Source organism: Thamnophis elegans, chromosome 3 (assembly GCF_009769535.1).
Source record: "Thamnophis elegans isolate rThaEle1 chromosome 3, rThaEle1.pri, whole genome shotgun sequence".
NCBI lineage: Eukaryota > Metazoa > Chordata > Lepidosauria > Squamata > Colubridae > Thamnophis > Thamnophis elegans.
In genome coordinates, this window is record NC_045543.1 from 24649284 (window position 1) to 24670458 (window position 21175).

General features: G+C 36.0%; 1 protein-coding gene across 1 annotated transcript in view; it reads left to right on the forward strand.

Moving 5' to 3' along the window:
* PCSK2 (proprotein convertase subtilisin/kexin type 2) overlaps nt 1-21175 on the forward strand; it is a 131827-nt gene that overhangs the window by 38550 nt on the left and 72102 nt on the right. The window contains exons 3-5 of the mRNA XM_032214642.1: nt 11280-11393; nt 14711-14819; nt 19979-20016. Coding sequence (XP_032070533.1) covers nt 11280-11393; nt 14711-14819; nt 19979-20016 — 261 coding nt within the window. The remainder of the gene's footprint in view (nt 1-11279; nt 11394-14710; nt 14820-19978; nt 20017-21175) is intronic.

Below are 21175 nucleotides of genomic sequence, written 5' to 3' on the forward strand. Positions count from 1 at the left end.
TAGGGATATTTCATATTGATGCTTAGAGGACAACATGCTATTATTCAGAGTGTATTTCAAGAGGAAATATGGGCTATTAGAGGACAGTGAAGTGGAAGAAATCATGTATGGATAAAATAGGAAGAGATGAGAGCAGCATGAGAAATTGGAATGGTAAAAGGGATACATTTAGGTTTTTTTTTTTAAAAAAAGCATTGCTATATTGTCTATTCGAAGACTGATGTGCCTCAGTTCCCCTTAGCATGACCAAGGAAGAGGAAACATAGCCCTCAAATTTGGCATCAAATTTGGGAATGCTAAGTTATCTCTATATACAGTATGAGGAAATTCAAAATAATGAGTATAATTTCAGGTTAGATAAAATACATCTTATCAAGCATTATCTTTAGTCCTTGGATTAGCAGCCCACCTAAGGGGGGATGGCCATTTGGAAGATGGAGCACATCACCAACCTAGTTTCCCATGAGATATCTATTTTAGTTTTGTTCATTTTCTGGACTGTATGTTTAATATTACCCCACTATTTCTTTGCTTTATCACAAATCCAACAAAGACAATATAAAGTTCCTTCTTTGCATTTACATTTCCAACATATATTTGAAATACCTCTGTATATCCTTTGACAATTTATCAGGTGTTAAATATCAAAAGTACAGCATTTCATCAAAAGTTTATTTTATCGAAATATAAATTTTAGACACTATATATTTGATAATACAGCCGTAAGTCCAGCTTTGCCATCATTTCTTTTCTGAAAAAGGCTTCCTGATGTGACATTCAAAGAGGTATCTTTATAGAGAACCTTGTTTTGCATTTGTTTCAAGCCCTTAGGTTGGCATAACAAACAGTTATGATTTTGAAATCTGAAATAAGCAAACATTTTAGATATCTACATAGCTGACAGTTGGTGGAATCTGTTTCAGAAAAGCAGAACTTTCAAAATTTTAAAAGAATGCAAAACAATAAGCAGCATTTGGAACACTCATATTGCCCTTGAAGAAAATAATGTTGCAATGCCATGTGACATTACTAAGCTTCTTTCTTTCAGTATTCAATTGCCTTTATTTATGTCGTTGTATCGTGATGGCATTAATGGCAAATAATATTATTAGCTAACTATTAAACGCAAAGCAAACTAATTATGCTTCATTGTGTTACTTTTGTTTCTCTTCTACAGTCCCATCTTTGTACAGTATTGACTTTTACATACTTACTGGCTCTTCAGAGCCTCTCAAAAACCATCAGAACAGATTGTACTGGTAAGTGCAGAAAATTGGGACTGAAGCATTTACAGGCTTTTTACAAGCCTGAAAATTAACAAGCAGGAGAGAAGGTTTATAAAAATGATTAGGCATCAATGCCTCTGTAGAGTCTGTATACATGGTTACAATTGTTCAATAATTTTTTCTAAGATTATTATATCTTACCTTGATGCCTTTAAGAAGTGCTGGATTATTGCTGGGTTAATTCTAAGCAATATAGGAATGCTGAGAGTTGGCAACCCACATTTATAATAGGCACCTGATTAAAAAGTTATTATTGTCATTGGCAATAACAAATAGAAATATAGGCCAGTGGTGGGGTTCAAATGTTTTTACTACCGTTTCTGTGGGTGTGGTTTGGCTTGGTGGATGTGGCTTGGTGGACATGACAGGGGAAGGATATTGTAAAATCTCCATTCCCTCCCCACTCCAGGGAAAGGTTACTGCAAAATCTCCATTCCCTCTCGATCAGCAGAGGCAGAGAATAGATGGGGGTGGGGCCAGTCAGAGGTGGTATTTACCGGCTCTCCAAACTACTCAAAATTTCCACTACCGGTTCTCCAGAATTAGTCAGAACCTTCTGAATACCACCTCTGATATAGGCCAATCTGCACATGTAGCAGAAAGAAGAATGCTGAGAAAGATGGGAGAATGTTTAAGTAATAAAATGCAACACAAAATGTCAGATTCTGAGTGGAATAGTACTAGCACTAGCACTAGCACTAGCACTTAGACATATACCGCTTAATAGTGCTTTACAGAATTCTCTAAGCGGTTTACAGAGTCAGCGTGTTGCCCCCAACAATCTGGGTCCTAATTTTAGTGACCTTGGAAGGATGAATATCCATTTCTACAGTCTGATATGACAGACAAAATTAGTTTATTATTTATTAGTGCAAGTTCACTTTTCATACAATTACTGACTATTTGTTTGGGTACACAAGAATCCAAATGTTAACATTATTTGAGAATAGGAAATTTTTGGTACATGACTATTATCAGCTTTTTATTAAGACGATTAAAATTCAATTTGACCAGTAAATAAGTCAAGAAGACTTGATTGTGTGTCTTACATTTGCTTTACAAAGAGGTGTTAAATAAGGTGGAGAGAAAGTATGAAATTAAAGCCTTAGATTAAATCTAACTAACTAACCATGCTGGGGTCAGATCCAATTAACTTTTTGTGTTTTTCTTGGCCGGAGGTGCACTGAAAGAGACCAGGAAATGAATGTGTTCATCACAAGAGGGAGTACATTTTATAATTTTAATCTTATGATTAAAACAGCGCGGACATTAAAAACAACAATAAAGCCACAAATAGGATGAAATTGGTCACAGGGCAATGCCTCACATTGGTTAATGTAACTGAAATACTGTGCAGGATATATACTGTGTAAAAGAGAGGAATTTCCTACTTTTCCCCCATTAAAGTCATATAAAACACAGTACAAAGGGACATGACATAATCTAACGCCTTCATCTCTCTCTGCTCTAAGAGGGTAGGAGAAGATGCACTTTATAAATACCGTTATGATAGACAACTTGTAATAAAATTCTGATGTTTGAATGAGATAAAGAAGCCCAGTTTTATAATCCTTGAAAAAAAAATCATCCTTTGTTGACTGAATATAGGCAGCCTCACACTAGTGCATGTGTTAAAAATCTGTTTACCATAAGCTAATGAATTCTGTTAACTGGGTTCTATTAAAGTGCAATCATTCATGTATGTATGTATATATGTATGTATGTATGTATGTATGTATGTATGTATGTATGTATGTATGTTTTCTGAGGTTTTCGCGGGTGTTAGTATGTAGGTCTCTAGTTATTCAGGTTTTCTCCCATGTAAAATTGGAGATGTCTTGGTGACGTTTCGACGAAGTCTCATTCGTCATCTTCAGGCTACTTCAGGCTTGGTGCTTCCAGGAGCAATGTGAGATCTCGGCTGTTTCTTCCTTTTAACTGCCAGTGGGGGTTTGAACTGATTGGGTGGGAGCTTGGCTGTGTCCTGATTGGGTGGTCCACCTTCCTTTAAAAGGAAGAAACAGCCGAGATCTCACATTGCTCCTGGAAGCACCAAGCCTGAAGTAGCCTGAAGATGACGAATGAGACTTCGCCGAAACGTCGCCAAGACATCTCCAATTTTACATGGGAGAAAACCCGAATAACTATCTATATCTATATCTATATCTATATATCTCTATCTCTATCTCTATCTCTATCTCTATCTCTATCTCTATCTCTATATCTATCTATCTATCTATCTATCTATATCTATCTATCTATCTATCTATCTATCTATCTATCTATCTATCTATCTATCTATATATATATATATATATATATATATATATATATATATATATATATGCCTTCCATTGGAATGCACAGCATGTTTACAGTTTACAATATTTTGACCATTTTCCCTTCTTCCTTTGGGAATAGTCATGTACTCAACTGATGAATTTGTTAATTTGTTCTGCCCAGCTGTCTTGCTGGTTTATTAGCATCCTGTTATTTTATGCACTACACTTAAGTAGAAGTATATTAAAACTCAATACCCAAGGGTCATTTTTCCTGTTGATGTTTTCCAATCACAAGGCCATCTTTAGAACTATGTGGACTTTTTTCCTCTAATGAAGAACCAATGAGAAACATGCTAGTAATTTAGTTATGCAAGGTTAGAAATTCTAAATATGGGCAAGTTCTAACTATTAGCAGGCTAGATTAGAGGATTATAAACACACAGGTTTATTACTTACATAAGAGAAAAGCATACATTATAGTTTTAGTTTTACTAAAAACTAAATGGTATGACCCTAAAAATATAAAAAATGGATCTGGAAAATATTCATTTACAAAATGTTTATTGAACAAACATGTACTTTGGACACTTGTATTAAAAGCTTTGCATATGGATTTTTTTCTTATCAAATATATTTTCTTACAGATTCTGAACCTTTAGTCAGATCCCGGTGGCTGTTATTTCTAATACCTGAAGAATCATAGGTTCCTTGACTCCATGTATATTGATTTAAATGTACCACTGTGAGGATAAAAGATTATAACCTTATTGTTAGGCCTGCAACCATATTCCTTTGGATCCTTGGCCTGCCACACTTTTTATTATCCTACTATGCCATTTCTATTGTGAGAAAATAGGAGGGGAGATGGTACGGAGTTAAATGCTGTGTAGCCAAAACAAAATTCCTTTCTAGAAGCCAAGGTCATCCATTGTCTCTACACCTCTGCACCTGACTGGAACTGGATGGGTGGAACTGCCAGCATAGCAGTGGAAGATTGGACCATGTGTTGGACTTGTGGGTGTGGGGGCAAGATCATGGACTTTCAGCTGGGTGGGGAAAACTGGGAAGCTTTCAGATTTGGGTTTTCCCAGATGTGCCAACGTGGCTCTCTTAATAAATTGGAACTTTGAACAATACTTTACTTTGGACTGATTTAATTTTGGATACTAAAATCATTATGTAAAATAGCAAAACAAAATTTAAAAAAAGATGTATTATTGAGGAAAAACTGTTGTTAGCATGTCTACCACATTGCTTAAAATTGATATATCTTTTTACAGATACAATGTAGAATATTGCATTTCCCCACCTCCAGAGTAAAAACAATGCATTCAAGGGGATTCATTTGGTGAAGCACTAATGATGACTTATTACACAACTATTTGGATTCTTGACAGAATTATTCAAATGATTACTTTTTGAGTTGCCTTATTGTGAGTCCATCATTCAGGTTAGCTGACCTAAGACAGAAACTTTAGTATATCTGTGTATGGTTGGAGTATTAAATTTCTACATTGTTTTGTAGAAATAGTATAATACAGGGGTTCCCAACCCTGGGTCACTGCCCACTTCCAAGCTGTGGCCCACTCAGAACTGGCCCATGGAAGCATGTGCCACTTGCACAAATGGAGATGCGCTCACATGGAACCACCCCCTTCCCCCCCTCCACAAAGCCCTAAAGATTGTAGACTGTTCCTGTAATACATTTCCTAACTGTTAGACTTGATTACAAATGCAGATTTGATTAGGGTAAATAACTGTTTTATACAAGCACATGAGAGGTGTTCATCCAGGGGAAAATGCAAGCCAAAGGGGTAACACCCCTCAACTTCACCACCATTGGTTTAATCTGGTTCAGCTCTCATCTAGTGCTTGCTTACTTATTATGTCTTTCTATTATTTAATTTCACTCAAAGAAGAAAAGTGAAACAACATTGAAATACACTGTTCAAAAACGATTTGAAAAGGCAGGTTCCTACTGTGACTAAGTAAACAATGATCTTCAATTGCAGTAGTTATTTTATCGCTTGTTTTACTTATAATTCCCCCCCTCCATTTACATGATGTTATGCTTAAAATTGGGTATACTTTTCCCTTGAATTGATTATGAATTCTCATCTCATTTATAAATATTCCAAACTATGCTCACATGGATACATAGTCTTAAGACAGGCTCTTGTCACATAATTCCATTTATTCCTCCATGCGTGAAGTCTCTGCATCTGGTAAAAAGAGCTCCTGACACCTAGTGAATACAGGAGGCAGATGAAGGTGAAAAAGAACAAAATACATGTGCATGCTTTTTGTACCTGCATATACCCAGCCCTCCAGCAAAAGATTATCTAAAAATTATTCTTCATCATTTGAGATATTTTGCTTCAATTGTTTAATAGCGGAAGCTGAATTGAGTATTAAGGTTTGGGGAAACTGATATCCTTTCTTGGCCAGATCTGATGACCCCCCCTACTAAATTCATATTGGAATTTAATAGGATGTCTCTTTATTGTCATCACTCATTTGATATCCTTGGAATAATGTTTCATAACTTAGCTTCTTTCAGACAAAACATTGGCTTCCCTCAGTGCCTTGGGTATCTGCTGAGTGTGGCAAAGGGAAGAATGACCACAGGAAAATCATGATATCATCATGCAAATATTGCATCTTATGTACTTGCATGAGACAGCATAACATTATTGCAAATTTTGTGTTTTTGTGCAGTGATATTATGCTGCACCTGTCCTGACATCATTATGGCTTGTTACAAACATTGTTGGAAATGTTCCCTAGAGGACCTAATGAAGCATCAAAAATACATTCCAATCAACTAGTAACTCTTTTATTAATATCCCTAAAGAGAGAGCATGCAGCAAAACGTTGTGGGTACTCCAACACCAGAGGTTTTTATGAAGCGATTGGACAACCATTTGTCGGAAATATTATAGGGTTTCCTGAGTGAACAGAAGTTTGGACTAAAAAACCTCCAAGGTCCCTTTCAACTCTGTTATTCTATTAAGGATACTTCAGAAAATCCACCTTTCTTGCTTCCTTCTGATAAAATGGATAAAAAGTAATTCAGAGCTTTGTTCCCAAGCTATTAATGTTTCCACCTTTTAATGGGTATCACAGTCAGAAAAGAAGGGGGAGAGAAAAGATTTGTAGATATAAGGTGATGTTCTCCTGCCATTATTCCTCTCATCTGTTTCATCTGTTTATGATGAAACATTAACAACTTGTCTTGGGCTATTAAAAAAGCTCTCAGACTAACAAAAGGCCTTTTTTCAGCATCACAACAATATGTATTTTAAAACCAAATATAATCATACCCCTTGGTGAATTTCCTAAAGCTAGAGGCATATACAATGGGTGGTGAGATATTCCCACTTATATCACAGTTATAGCTCTACCACTTATTAAAAGGATTAAAGTGAAAACTATCAGAGATATATCGAGAGCCGAGGTGGCGCAGTGGTTAAATGCAGCACTGCAGGCTACTGCTAGATCAGCAGTTCAGCGGTTCAAATCTCACCGGCTCAGGGTTGACTCAGCCTTCCATCCTTCCGAGGTGGGTAAAATGAGGACCCAGATTGTTGGGGGCAATATGCTGACTCTCTGTAAACCGCTTAGAGAGGGCTGAAAGCCCTATGAAGCGGTATATAAGTCTACTGCTATTGCTATTGCTATCTGCGCAATGGGAAAAATAATTCAGGGGTTTTGTATAAGTGTTACTAAGGAAATTGCTAGCAATGCAGTCATTAATTCCTTTTTTTTAAAAAAAATATTTATTACATTTCAAAAACAAACATTAAGATACAAATTAACATCAAGGAAGATGGGGAAATAACAGGGTAAGTTAAAAAGTGACAAAAATGCATCAAACAAACATATAGCAAAAGTGATCTCTGACATTTTTAGTACAGAGTTAATAATACAATACAATAACCTCTCCCTAAATTAAAACTGATTTCTGAATATTAACTCCTGGGAAACATGTTCAACTGTTCCAGAATGCAAATACTGATTACTGTATTTCAAACCAAAAAAGGAACTACAGAAACAATCCCATAAAATATTTTCAATTGAATGATCTCTTTTCACTTGAAAAAAATGTTATTTTTGTTCACACTTTTATTTATGAAAAATAAAACTATTGTTTAATGTGTCAGATTGCATGGATATAGATACCTATGTGTTTAGTTGTGATTTATCATTTATCAAACTTTGTATTAGATTGGGCAAGTATAGAGCCATCTGTAGATTTCACTCCGACATGGAATTCGCATGAAAAATATTTTTGATTAATGTATCCCTCGATTTTTCACAATAATTCATATATTGCAAGAATGAAACAATAGTTCTTAAAAAAAGAAAACAATGCAAACCTTTCGTAGTTTAAGACATGTTTTTTCCCAGAGTTCCTGGCATAGATTTTTCTAGATTCCTTGTAATATGATATGCTCAAATGCACACTGTGAGAAGTTACTAATACAGCCCTTGGAAAGAATCACAGAGTTTTATTTTGTTTTAATTCATTAACAACTGTATGTTTTAAAAACTTTAGACCTTTGAGAAAGCAGATAGGAAACTGATTACATTGGAGATTATGAGAAATAATTTCCAAAAATGTATTAAATTAGAGAACGTTTTCCTCTGACTATTGAAAATACTATTAAAAGAATGAGGAAGATGAGATAAATCATTTTTTAAAAATAGGAAATATGAAGAACTGAATGAAATTATACTAGATAGAGGTTTTGTGCCTTCGAGTCATTTTGACTCCTAGTCAGACAAGTCCATGTACTGCCAATATTTAACAAACCCAATGTCTTTGGCAGTATTTTTGGAAGTGCAGAGAAGAGCAGCAAAGACGATTAGGAGACTGGAGGCTAAAGCATATAAAGAATGGTTGCAGGAACTGGGTATGTCTAGTTTTATGAGAAGAAGGACCAAGGGTGACATAATAGCAGGATTCCAATATTTCAGGGGTTGCTACAAAGAAGAGGGAGTCAAACTATTCTCCAAAGCACCTGAAGGTAGGATAAGAAGCAATGGGCGGAAACTAATCAAGGAGAGAAGCAATTTAGAACTAAGTAGAAATTTCCTGACAGTTAGAACAATTAATCAGTGGAACAACTTGTCTCCAGAATTTGCAAATGCCATTCCCTTTCCTTCTAAGGTTGAAAGAGAGGAACTGGTCCACAGTTACCTAGGTAGGTGTAGGATTTTTTTTTGTCTAAGATGAGACTAAAACTTGAAATATCCTATTTTCTAGCCCAGAGTCTTTAATCATTATACCATACTGACCCTTATAAATCATGCTAGATATTTATTTGCTCATGCTATATTGTGGAGTTCCTCACATTGAAAGACATACCCTAACTCAAATCAGTCCAAAGTTTCCTAACCAAATTATGCTGCACACTGCATAAACTACTACCTCTTTATCTGCCCTAATTCCTACAGTGTTGCATTTTAGGATTGGCTTGCAAAATAACTGAATTTATATTCTAGGACACCATGGGATTAGTGTCAGCCTCATCAACATATTGTTCATCCTTTGTAAGATGCTATAGCTCTGTTTTAAAACCATTCACAATTGGCTCATTTCCAGCAGTTACATTTTCATTTCCTCTGTATCTTTCTCATTCTCATCACGAAATTTTCAGTGATAACTCTTTAATCCTTTTCTGAATCCTTCTAGCTCAGTAATGGTAGTATTCTATTGTTCAATTATAAGCTTTAAAAACCATTTGTGTATGCTATCTGCTCTCACTAGCTGTAGCTCTGTAGATTTCATAATTAGATATCCCTATATATGAGAACAAAAACAAAGGTTTGTATTTCATTTTCTCGGTACATTCCATGTTCACATTATCTATGTCATTGAATTTGGCTCCTGAACGAGTAAATTCTAGCAGTTGAATTGTTCCTATTTCTACTTGAAAGTTTCAGCCATTGCCATTGTTCTTCCTGCTCAAAATTTCCACCATTCTTTGACTGTATTTGAACTAAATTCAGAGGAGATCTGCTGGCAGGCCACCTTTAGTTTGAGCATAAATGACAGGTGAAAAGGTGGGACACAAATGCCTATAGAAATAAAGATGGACATTTGGGTCTTAGAATTATGCTGTTCATTATTGTTCTGTTCTTTTTCCTAAAGATTTCTTAACCAACCCTTTTTACATTTTGCTGGCTATGAAAGCATACTATACTGGGTAGTGTGTTGGTCAACAGGAGAACCGGCTTAAAATAACTATGTACTTAGCAGTAAAATGTGTTTCCTTGATTTTGAACTAATCAGATTTCAGCTCATCTTCTTTCTCAGCATTTTTAATAACAAAAAAATTGGAAGAAATATTACACAGGATCTAGGAGGAGATAGGATCAGATTCTCTGACCCTATTTCATAACTTTCATAATTCCTCAGTATGATTTTTCCCAAATGATAGTTAGAATCCAAACAAAGCCTAAATACGTGTTATCAATATAGCCATAGCTCCTTGACTACACCATCCATTTTCCTCAACTAGTTTTCCCTGAAATATAGCAAGGGTTTTTTTAATGCCAAGAATCTTTGGAAGGTTTTTATTGGAAGGATCCCATGAACCTACTAAATGTAAGTAATATATTGATTCCATTAGATATCATCCCATAGTTTTGAGTGGTATCTACTATCAACATATACAGTTTCTAGAATTCTTGGATGTATGAATTTATATGTGAGTTAATTAAACCAATCTAACCAATACCGGTAGCACATAGTCAAGCTACGTCCCATTCATTGGTTGTTGTAATTGTCTCATTTTGGACAGAATACATGATATAATATTAATATGTTTTGTTTCCTGATTTTCTATTTTGATAGAATCCTTTATTAAAAGTTATTCCTCAGGCAGTTTTGTTAGGCACAGATGAACCAAAAATAGCTCACTGAGGATTCTGGTATTTATTTTGAAAATTACAGATTGCATTCAGAACAGGGTAGCACTTTTCAGTTTACTGTTGTGTATTTAGATATTTAAAGAAAAAACAGCTATAAAAGGAAAATAGGTACAATTGGTAAGGAAATACTACAAATCACATCTGAATGTTATTTCTTTCAGTTATATTCACAGGCAACCATGAGAATATTTGCATCCAAGATAATTTGATGTTCTTTTTCTGGGAAGCATAAACAACTTTGGCCAAAAGTCATGTTGTAGCCCCTGGCTTGCTTGTGATGTAAAATAAGATTGCGACATAAAACTGAGATGGGAAAAGTTGCAAAAGTTGGTGGAGCCAATAGAAATATTTAATCTCCAAAATAATCCATATCCTATCCAGATTGAGATATGCCTCCCAGAATCAGTTTTTGTAAAATGGGATACAAATTAGATAAATAAATACCCCACCCTGAATAAATTATTAAGTTTAATGTATACAGCAAGAAAAAAAGCCACAAGTACCGTGAATTCTGCTGAATTTTAGTAAGATAGTAAAATAATTCAGGGAGTGGGGAAGGGAGCAGCTAGCATATGGTATCTCTGAACCCAGGTTTTGACCTTCTCTTTATGCCTTCGTGAGTTCCTCTGAATAGGGCCATTCTATGTACCAAAAATAAAATGATATCTTCTTTAGGATGCTTGCTCCTGAACTTCTAATTGTAAAATAAGATAAACCAAAATGCTTATGTTCTTTTACATGTCCCAATGGAGTATAAAATTGACTTTTGCAGGTAAAGAAAGTTGTGCAGCAGGAAGGTTTTTGGAGGAAGAAGAGAGGATACAGAAACATCAATGAAATTGTAATCAACATGGACGATCCTTTATTTACAAAACAGTGGTACTTGGTAAGCAAACTAACCCTTTCCTTCTTCACAGCAGGAGAATGTATTGCCTATTATGAGGCCTTCATACAGAACTTGGAATAAAACAATGGAATGATTCTGAAATATAATTGAGTTAGTTTTGGCAAATTTTAAGCTCTTTTAAAGCCCGCTGTATTGCCTTGGAAAATTTTAAATCAAGAAAGTTGGTATGGATAAGTTAGATGGATTTCTTCATCAAATTTCAATTGGCACACTGCAGTTGGGATTGAGAGTTCCCTTCCCCTCCCCTTCCTTCCCTGTCCAACATGGAGCTATTAGATTACTACTGCAGATGGGTTCCTGGGAAAAAAAAAGAGATAAAGGGAGAGGACCAGGATGAAGAAGTTGTATGCAATATAGGAAATATATGTTTGAACTGACAGGATGAACACTATTGATAATGCATAGTCTGCTTAGGAGAATTACCAAAGTTAGTGTGGGCCAATTATCTCAACTGGTCCAATATTACATTTGGCTGATACAGAGCTGTGTAAAATTTCAAGTGGTCTGGCCACTTGAAAACCATGGCAGCCAGTCTGCCTGTTGGTTAACTTGTACTGCACTGAATAACAGATAGATTGATCTCCATGTAAAATGTATCAATTCTATCTAAATGCTGGCTAACATAGTGATGTGCTAGCCCAGGGGTCAGCAACCTTAAACACTCAAAGAGCCACAAAGGTCCTAACCGGAAGCCCACCGTTCAATTCTGAAGCCGACCAGAAGTCCGGTTCCCCCACCATAGAGTCTCCTACTAGCATGTCATCATTTTTCCTCTACTTGTCCTAACCAAAAGCCCTATCAACTGTGGAGCCGACCTGTGACAGGAAGTGGCAGCAGAGAGATGAAAGAACCACATGCGGCTCCGGAGCCGCAGTTTGCTGACCGCTGTGCTAGCCTATAAGTAGATCTTCCTGCTCAAAAATACCTATTGGTCAGAGACAAAAATGGTGTGATTTGAGGGCAGATGATAGACGCAGGTAGCTCTTTACTTTTGTGAACTCAGATTACTTTTCCATAGCCTTCTTCTGCCTGCCACATTTTTTTAGTGACCAAATTGCAGCTACAATAACTGTAACTCTCACACCAGGCCTGGTGATAACTGACTCCACTGAGTGAATATGCCACTTTTTTAAACTAACCTTTTAAGAGGGTTAAGTTTCTCACTTGCACATAAATGATTTCTGTATCTAAATATCACTACATTTCCACATGGGAACAACGGTTATGTTGCTGGAATAATTAATACATAGATTATCCCTAAATCACAAATTTCCTTGAAAGCACAATTTTTGTCCTTATAATAAATCAGTGTGCCTTGTCCCATGGAGAATTTTGGTGTCCACTGTAAATAAGGGCTCCATCTATGAAGCAAGACTCATAGCAGCAATTGGACAAGACTATATATAGTAATCCAGGATCATGGCCAGTTCCATATATCTGCTTGAAGCTAGCAACTATGTACCATATTTTTCAGAGTATAAGATGCACTTCCCACTTTCCCCCCAAAGTGGGTGAAAATTGTGGTGTGTCTTATACAGTGAATGTTGCTCAAGCCGCGCCCATTCCCCCGCCCCTACCCTTCAGCTGTTTTCGGCCTCTGTGCATGACGTTTTCAGTCCCTGCACGCTTTATTTAAGATCAGGCTGTGGGGCCAAAAATGGGGCATACGGAGGGAGAAAATGTGGCATGTGGAGTCGGCAATCAGCAGCGATGTGCTCTGATGATCCCAGCAGCCTTGAATGTGTCTAAAACGGAGCATGCGTAATGCACAGTGGCTGAAAATGCAATGCGCAGAGGCCAAAAACGTGACATGTGGAGGCGGCAATGGGCTGTGGTGATCCCCATAGCCTGGAACATCTGATTGGGGGTATTCTGGGAGGCCGATCCACCCACCAATCAGCTGGTCATGCTGAATCAGGCTGCAGTAATGTGCTGAAGCTCACCAGGCTGTTTGGTGCAAGGACACTAGCCAGATGAATACTGATGGATGCTGGTAGGCAGAGGCAGATTTTTTTTCTTGTTTTCCTCCCCAAAAACTAATGTGTGTCCTTGCAATTGATTGACTTGATTCCATTTGCCTGTGCTTATTTATCAAATACATATGGCTGCCCATCTACCAGAAGGAATTCTAGATGGTGAACAAGAATGAAGACAGGATTTTACATCTAGACCAGGAAAGTCTTTTGAAAGATTTGTCTTTCGCAGGCTACAGATAACTTTTCCTTTTAGTGCCCATCTGGAATCTGGTTTTTATAGCAGCTTCTTAGTCAATGTACAAGGAGGTAAACAATAAGAACAGTGAGGAAAATATTAAGGAATGTTTCTCAACCTTTCCTGCTAACTGGAAGAGGCTAAAAAGTAGATTTCCATGTCACAATGCAGTAGCAATATTCCAGTGTGTCAGAATGGATCTAAGAGAGAAAGCCAGTTCAGACGAGCAGGATTAGGTCTTCATTATGGCTAGTGGGCTTTTGGTCCTGGGTCATGGCACAATGGCATTTAAAACCATTCCTCTTAATTTTTACTTTGCCCTTGATTTATCTCTAGAGTTTTGCATTTCGGATCTGACTTTCATGATTATTTTAATGCAAACTGCTATGCTGCTTCTTTTTTATGTATTAATTTGATACTCAATGAATGAGTTGGTTGCCAAGTATCCTGTGGAGTTATAACGAATACTTATTTAATTTGAAATTTAATTTGTTTTGAGTGAGAGATCAACCAAATTGCCACGCTTTAAGACATGGCTATCAGGATAACAAATGTGGTTTTCTGTCTGATGAGACATAAAATTCTCAGAGGCATAATCCTACTTTATGACAAAACAAGAATGAATATTGTGTTTTCCTTTTCAAAAAGAAAAGTATCTGGGTTCCAAGCTAGCTTTATAGAGTGGGGTTTTTTTTTATTATAGTCTCATTCTCTTCATCCACAGATGTTCCAGAGACAGAAGCACTCCACATGCTCAGAACTGAGACCCTGCCATTTTCCCCATACTTCATACGATCAATTGTTGAGATGTGCCATTCAAACTGCATTTCAAATAGCCCCCCACTACAGCAGTGGCATCCATCAAACAATGAAATCTATTAAGCCTCTTGCATTGTGACTTAAATGAGATCCACATTTTATGTTAGTATTTATGGATTTGTGCCTCTTTTTGGGTTACATTTCCAAGGAAATGAAGGCTATTTGGTGACAGATGAATCAGAAGGAATCTCAGTGGATGTAAACATTCTGCTTTGTGCCAAGAAAATTAGTCTCTTATGCTTTTTGTTTGAAATGTGATGCATTAGATCAACACTGGGCAAGCAGATGGGACTCCTGGCCTTGATTTAAATGTGGCTGAAGCTTGGGAGCTGGGCTACACAGGAAAAGGAGTAACAATAGGAATCATGGATGATGGTAAGTGAAAACTAAAACATCGTGACTCTCTTGTAAATTTTACTCTTTATTGTAACCAGGAATGCAATTTAAACTCACTCCATTATTCACTTCCTTCAACATTCTGGAATGTTAATTAAAAACCTTAGAAGATATTCAATCATATTTTTAATAACAAATAACAAAGACAAAGTTCCCTTTGGATATAGTCTGTGTATAATGAGAATTTCTTAAATTCAGCTAGGGTAAAGCATTTAGTTAAAAGCACATTAGTTTACTAATTCAGAAAAGGGCTAGCTGAAGTAAATGTTGAATTAATTGCCACGTGAATGTGTGCTTTTTGTGTGTTTCCCAAATATATTTCTAAAAAGAAAGAAAAAAGAATGAAAGCAAGAAGGAAGGAAGGAAGGAAAGAAAGAAGAAAGAAAGAAAGAAAGAAAGAAAGAGAAAGAAAGAAAGAAAGAAAATTTTTAATGCTTTCCTCCATTTACCTGAGCTGGATTTTTAATTTGCATTGTAAGCTTTCCCCCACAGTGCTAAAAATAATCAGAAAAGTTGCTATGCTTGAACAAATCCTCAGGGACCTATTCTTGCTATACTGATGCTCCACTGGATAAATAAGGCTGCTCATGTACTGATAGCATTATCCATTTGCACTTGACTCACAATTCCCTGGCTCCTTTATTTGGGTCCACAGAGGAACTTGTTACAGTGACTGAACACAACTGAGAGTTTCTGTGTCCAAGATCTCCCCATTTATCTTTTTGGATTGTGGGGGATGGGGGACAAAGAGAGCATAGAAGGGAAACACTGCAACTTGCTATCATCTAACTGTAGATTGTTACTGATTTGCACCATTTTAGGAACAGCTTTTCTGCAATCTTAATTCCATCTATTTCAATTGTCTCCGAGATTTTTACTCACACGAGGTTGTTGAGGAATTAGATCATCATCAGTCCTGGTTCAAAATATTCAGACCCACACCTACTGGACTTAAATGCAGATTAGATCCAATTAAGTTTGCATTTTCACATTATGTCACAATTTCTCATAACTGGCATTAAAGCACAAATCTGAGAAATTATGTGAAAGTATATTTTAGACCATTATAAATGCCAATTGACATGGAAATAAAATGAAATAAAGAAGGGTGGCATTAGAATGAAATAATTAAAAAAAAACAGTTGGAAACTCAGCAGAGCAATGGTGCAAACATATTTTGATGGTTTAGAAACACAGGTGTCAAACTTGCGGCGTCACGTTGCCATCATGTTTCATGATGTTTTTTTCCATTTGCGGAGCTGGGGTGGGTGTGGCCTGTGCATGACTATTGTTCCAATATTTGAGATGCTGCCACAGATAGGAAGGGGCCAAGCTATTTTCCAAGTCACCTGAAGGCCAGACAAGGAATAATAGATGGAAACTGATTAAGGAGAGATTCAGCCTAGAAATAAGGAAAAGTTTTCTGACAGTGAGAACAATCAACCAATGGAACAGCTTGCCTTCAGAAGTTGTGGGAACTTCATCACTGGAAGCTTTCAAGAAGTAAGTCTGTCAAAAATGGTGTAGGGTCTGCTTGGTTGGAGTGAGGGTTGGAGTAGATGACCTACAAGGTCCCTTCCAACTCTGTTAATTGCATGACGCATTCAGCTCACGGGCCACCAGTTTGACACCCCTGGTTTAGAATCTCTGCAAAGATTAAAGACAGAGCAAAGGAAGTGGGTTAGTTATATCTAATCAGCCTTTAGACTATGTGCCAATCCAGAACATCTAGCCTCCAGCCATTGTGAGTCTCTGCAAGCAGAGAGGAGCAATAACCTAAATCCTGATCATCTGTTCTACAGGCTGCCTACTAGAACTTCTTAATATATGAAAATAAAACCTGCTATAAGGTGCAAGATCAATGGTCCAAGTTCCTAAATCCTGGTCTTCAAATTGTTTTTTCTCTGCCTCTTGCTGATTAAAGAGAAGTACACAGATATTGAATGAAAGTAACCAATCTTATAAAAAAACTAATTTCCAAAATAACTTTGATGAAAAGTGAAGGTCTCTGCATACCTTGCTATTGGGATTATTGATTTTTGTTTTGCTTTGCAAATTTATGTAAAGAACCGCTACAATGAAAAGCAGTGTAAGCTGAATAATAAGTAAATAGAGAAATGGAAGGTACTTAAAATGGAAGTCTGCAAAATTTTGATGTGTTAGCTACAGGGAACAAAGATTACATTTGCTCACAGAGATGCAATTTTTATTCCAGCCATCACTGCCATTCAAAAATATTTTTTATGTCCTGTCACATTTCTAGTCTGCTATAGAAGACCATATTTTCATATTTGATTATGATTTTCTATACTGCACCTAACATGGTTTCAGATGGAAAATATGCCACTTTGCCTAACTAATCTGAAAGAATAAATGTTCTGGAATAAAGGCCTGGAGGCTAAAACATATGAGGAACAGTCGGAGGATTTGGGTTTGGCTAGTCTAGAGAAAAGAAGGACTAGAGGGGACATGATAGCAGTATTCCAGTGTTTGATAGGCTGCCACATAGAAGAGGGGGTCAATTTATTTTCCAAAGCACAAGAGGGCAGGACAAGAAACAATGAATGGAAACTAATCAAGGAGAGAAGCAACCTGGAATTGAGGAAAAACTTCCTAACATTGAGGACAATTAACTAACAAAATAGCTTGCCTTCAGAAGTTGTGCGTGCTTCATCACTGGAGGTTTTTAAGAAGAGACTGGACAATCACTTTCTGAAATGGTATAGGATCACCTGCTTGAACATGAAACAATGTGTAAATTAACACATACATATTTACAGAGATGGTTTAATTAATAAGATGCTTAGTTTGCAGATGATTTGGGATGTAAGGAAAAGGTAGCACATAATTGATTGTTACCATAGTATTATTAGGCAACACTAATAAAGTTATATAATAATAATCTTGAAGTGTGTAGACCACTTTGAAATGTAAATGAATTCAAAACCTTTTTTTAAAAGTCCAAAGCGCTCTATTATGAATGTTCTAAAACTGGAAGTGTTTTAAGATCAAACACTTCTTTTCCAAGCTCAAATATTCTCATGATCAAAACATGTCTTTCCATCCTCAAAACAATAATGTTGCACTAAACATGGAGAATTCCAAACTCAAAGCAGAGAACTTGAAATCCAGAATACTTTGCAAAATTCTGTAATAATCTCAAGGAAAATCTCTCATGGGATTTTCTACTTCAGATAATTGATCTAACTTTGATTCTATACACGTTCTAGCAGAGTACAGTCTATCTGAAGGGAATAACAGGGCAATCAAAGCCCAAAGCTGTTGTAGCTGCCATCTTGACATTTTTTATTACACCCTGAAGAGGTCCCTTTATATTAGTTTCTTTTCTGATTTATAAGCAACCTTTGGTGAATTCAGACCAAAGACTGCTTCCATAGTTCTACTACCTTTTGCTGATTCTTTCCATCATCTCAGTTTCATACATACCTGGTAAGGGTACTGTATTAGAATGATGGGGAGCTGAAACTGCACTTATAGAGATGCCCCATGTTCTGAATACATGGAAATAATTCTCTCTTCCCATAAGCCTAAATAGCTGGTGAAGTATGATGACCAAAAATGAAGTGCATTTGCAGATTTAGCCAATCAGGTCCTCTCAAAGCATCTACATAGATAGTAAAACTTTTACTTTCTTTTCCACAGCAGGGACTTAGTTTAAAAACAGGAGGAGGAGGAAGAGGAGGAGGATGCTTGCTCTTATCTACTGGGGGCTTGAAATGGATTGCATAATTGCTAATCACACAAAGAAAATGCATTTAGTAGAATACATTTGTTTTTAATGGAAGGTAGTTTATATTTTACAGCTGAAGGTTGATGAATGTAAATGTTAAATTCTTTATCAAAACAAAAAAAAAGTAGTGGTTTTTCTCTAAAGCATAAATTGTTCCAATTCATAATCATTCTTATAGAAGGAATAGATAACTCATGTACACCAGGTGCTGTGGTTTACAACGGTTATAAATACTAAGAATTATAATCAATGTCAAGGGATTTATGGGAAGCACAAAGATCTACAAGAATGGGCACTGGATTTTCGAAAACAGTTAGGAAATGCAGCTTTCTTTGAAAATGGCTATTATATAGTTTTCTTTTCCTTGCTACAAAAATTTCTGGGAGATCATATTGACCACATATATTTGGATCGTCATTAGGAAATATCTGATGGTCTATGTTCAACAGTTTTCAATAAATTTGAATACTGACTACTTTGGAGTAATTTAACTAATAAAAGAAGTATCAATGACATGAAGGCAAAAGATAGCAGTTCTTCTCCTCTATACCCTTCCCAGTGTTTTAGGAGATGGAAAAATTGTGATGAATACAGTATCCATTTCAGAAATAGGAAGCTAATGCCCTGATGACTGTAGGCCAAGTCAAGATATACAGAAAAGGAGTTCCTAAGGAAAAAGGAATAACAATTATTAGTGTTTTATAGAACTGATGGCATGAAAAATGGTGAGAAGGGTACTGTGAAGGTTTTGATTGTCATCTGTATCATTAATTAATTAAATCATGGGTACCCAGGGATGAGGACAAATACTATCAGGAGATTAGCATGCAAATAAAATTATTTGTACTTAGTTAGAAGCCATGCCATCATTACAAAATTATACCATTTGTATGATAATATCATGGCACAATGATTTATCATTTTGACCTCAGTGTGGCTTGTGAATTTTCCTAAGTGACCATTTCCAGTTTAAGTTCACTGAGATCTTAAATTTTGTCAAAACTGTTGGCTTTGTATGACTCTATTTGATAAATTAGGACCAATTGTAACCTTAAAACAGTGTTTTTGAACCTTGGCAACTTTAAGTCCTGTGCGCTTAAACTTGAAGTCCACAGGACGTAAAGTTGCCAAGGTTGAGAAATACTGCCTTAAACTATCTTATCAGTAAATCCGACAGCGTAATTTTTGTGTCTCAGATTCGCACCATATTTTTGAAACTAGCCTGTTCAGCCTACAGTATATAAGAAGTCCTAAGCCCATGATTGACTTGGGATATGCTTACCTATAAAGTAAATGTATTTCACAGCTATTCAAAAAATCATGAGTTTTACTATTTTTTCTTCAATATAGAGTATTTATGGTTTATTGTGGCTGTTGATTTTTGCAGGAATTGATTATCTTCATCCAGATTTGGCTGCCAATTATGTAAGTATACAATTTCCTTCAGATTACAGTTCTATATTTTTCTGTCTAGTCATTTTTTTATTAAATAGTTAGATGCTTAAGAATATTAATAGCATAACTATTGTTGATTTAGATGACAAAATGGATACATGAAATATTTACTCTCCATAATAAACACAGCAAGGTTTAATCTAACAACTTGTGAATTGTGGCAAATATAGGTTCAGTATAGGAAATGACATGGCTTTCAAATGCCAAATGCATTTTATTACTAATATTCAAATGTGCATAATCTCAAAATCTTTATATAAAGTAGCTGTCACACAGTGGAAGCAGCCAAGATAATTTATAGAAAGTTATTACCTGAACTGGAAGAAATAAATTTTACATGGATCTGATGTTCCAAAATATTAAATACATAATATTTTTTCAATCTTATAAAATCACCTTTTAGCTTCCAGCACTGCAATGCAAAATAAATACATAAGGCAAAATTAAGTTCTTTCATATTTAGAAGATTCTAGAATGTGATGAGAATTTTAAAAATGCCTTATCAAAGTGCAAATTTAGTCTATACAAAATTGGTCATAAAAATATTTGGAATCAAGATCACATTTTTAAAATCCAGCAGGAGCTTAGGACAGGGAATTAAAATATACATGTTGCATAAATGTTTGCAAAAGTAGCACCAAGTGAGAGAACTAATTAATCCTGGAAGGGATTATTGCTTTCCAAATAAGGTAGATCCCACTGTTAAAGTAATTTCCATTCACTGAGTATATAGAGAAGGTTCAGATTTCATTGTTTCCATTTAATGGCAAGGCTGGGACAAATCCTGTCTGATACCTTGGTGAATTCCCATCAGTAACAGGAAATAATTTTGGGTTAGGTAGACCAAGGGCTTGTCTCAGGAAAAAACAATTATGTTGCTAAACTCAGATGATGAAAATAAATCTTCATCAAAAATAAACAGAAGGTTAAGATTAGGGATTAATTCACCAATTGATTTGAATAAAAAGTCTCTTAAAGTGATAACAGCAGGCCAGGCAACCATTTATCAGCTTATTACTCTATTCTTCAATTGTTTAAATAGACTTTTTTTAATGGAGCATAAAATAAAGTGATTAGAGTGAGTATGGAAGAAATGATAAGAAAGACAGATGGATGGATGGAGAGGCAG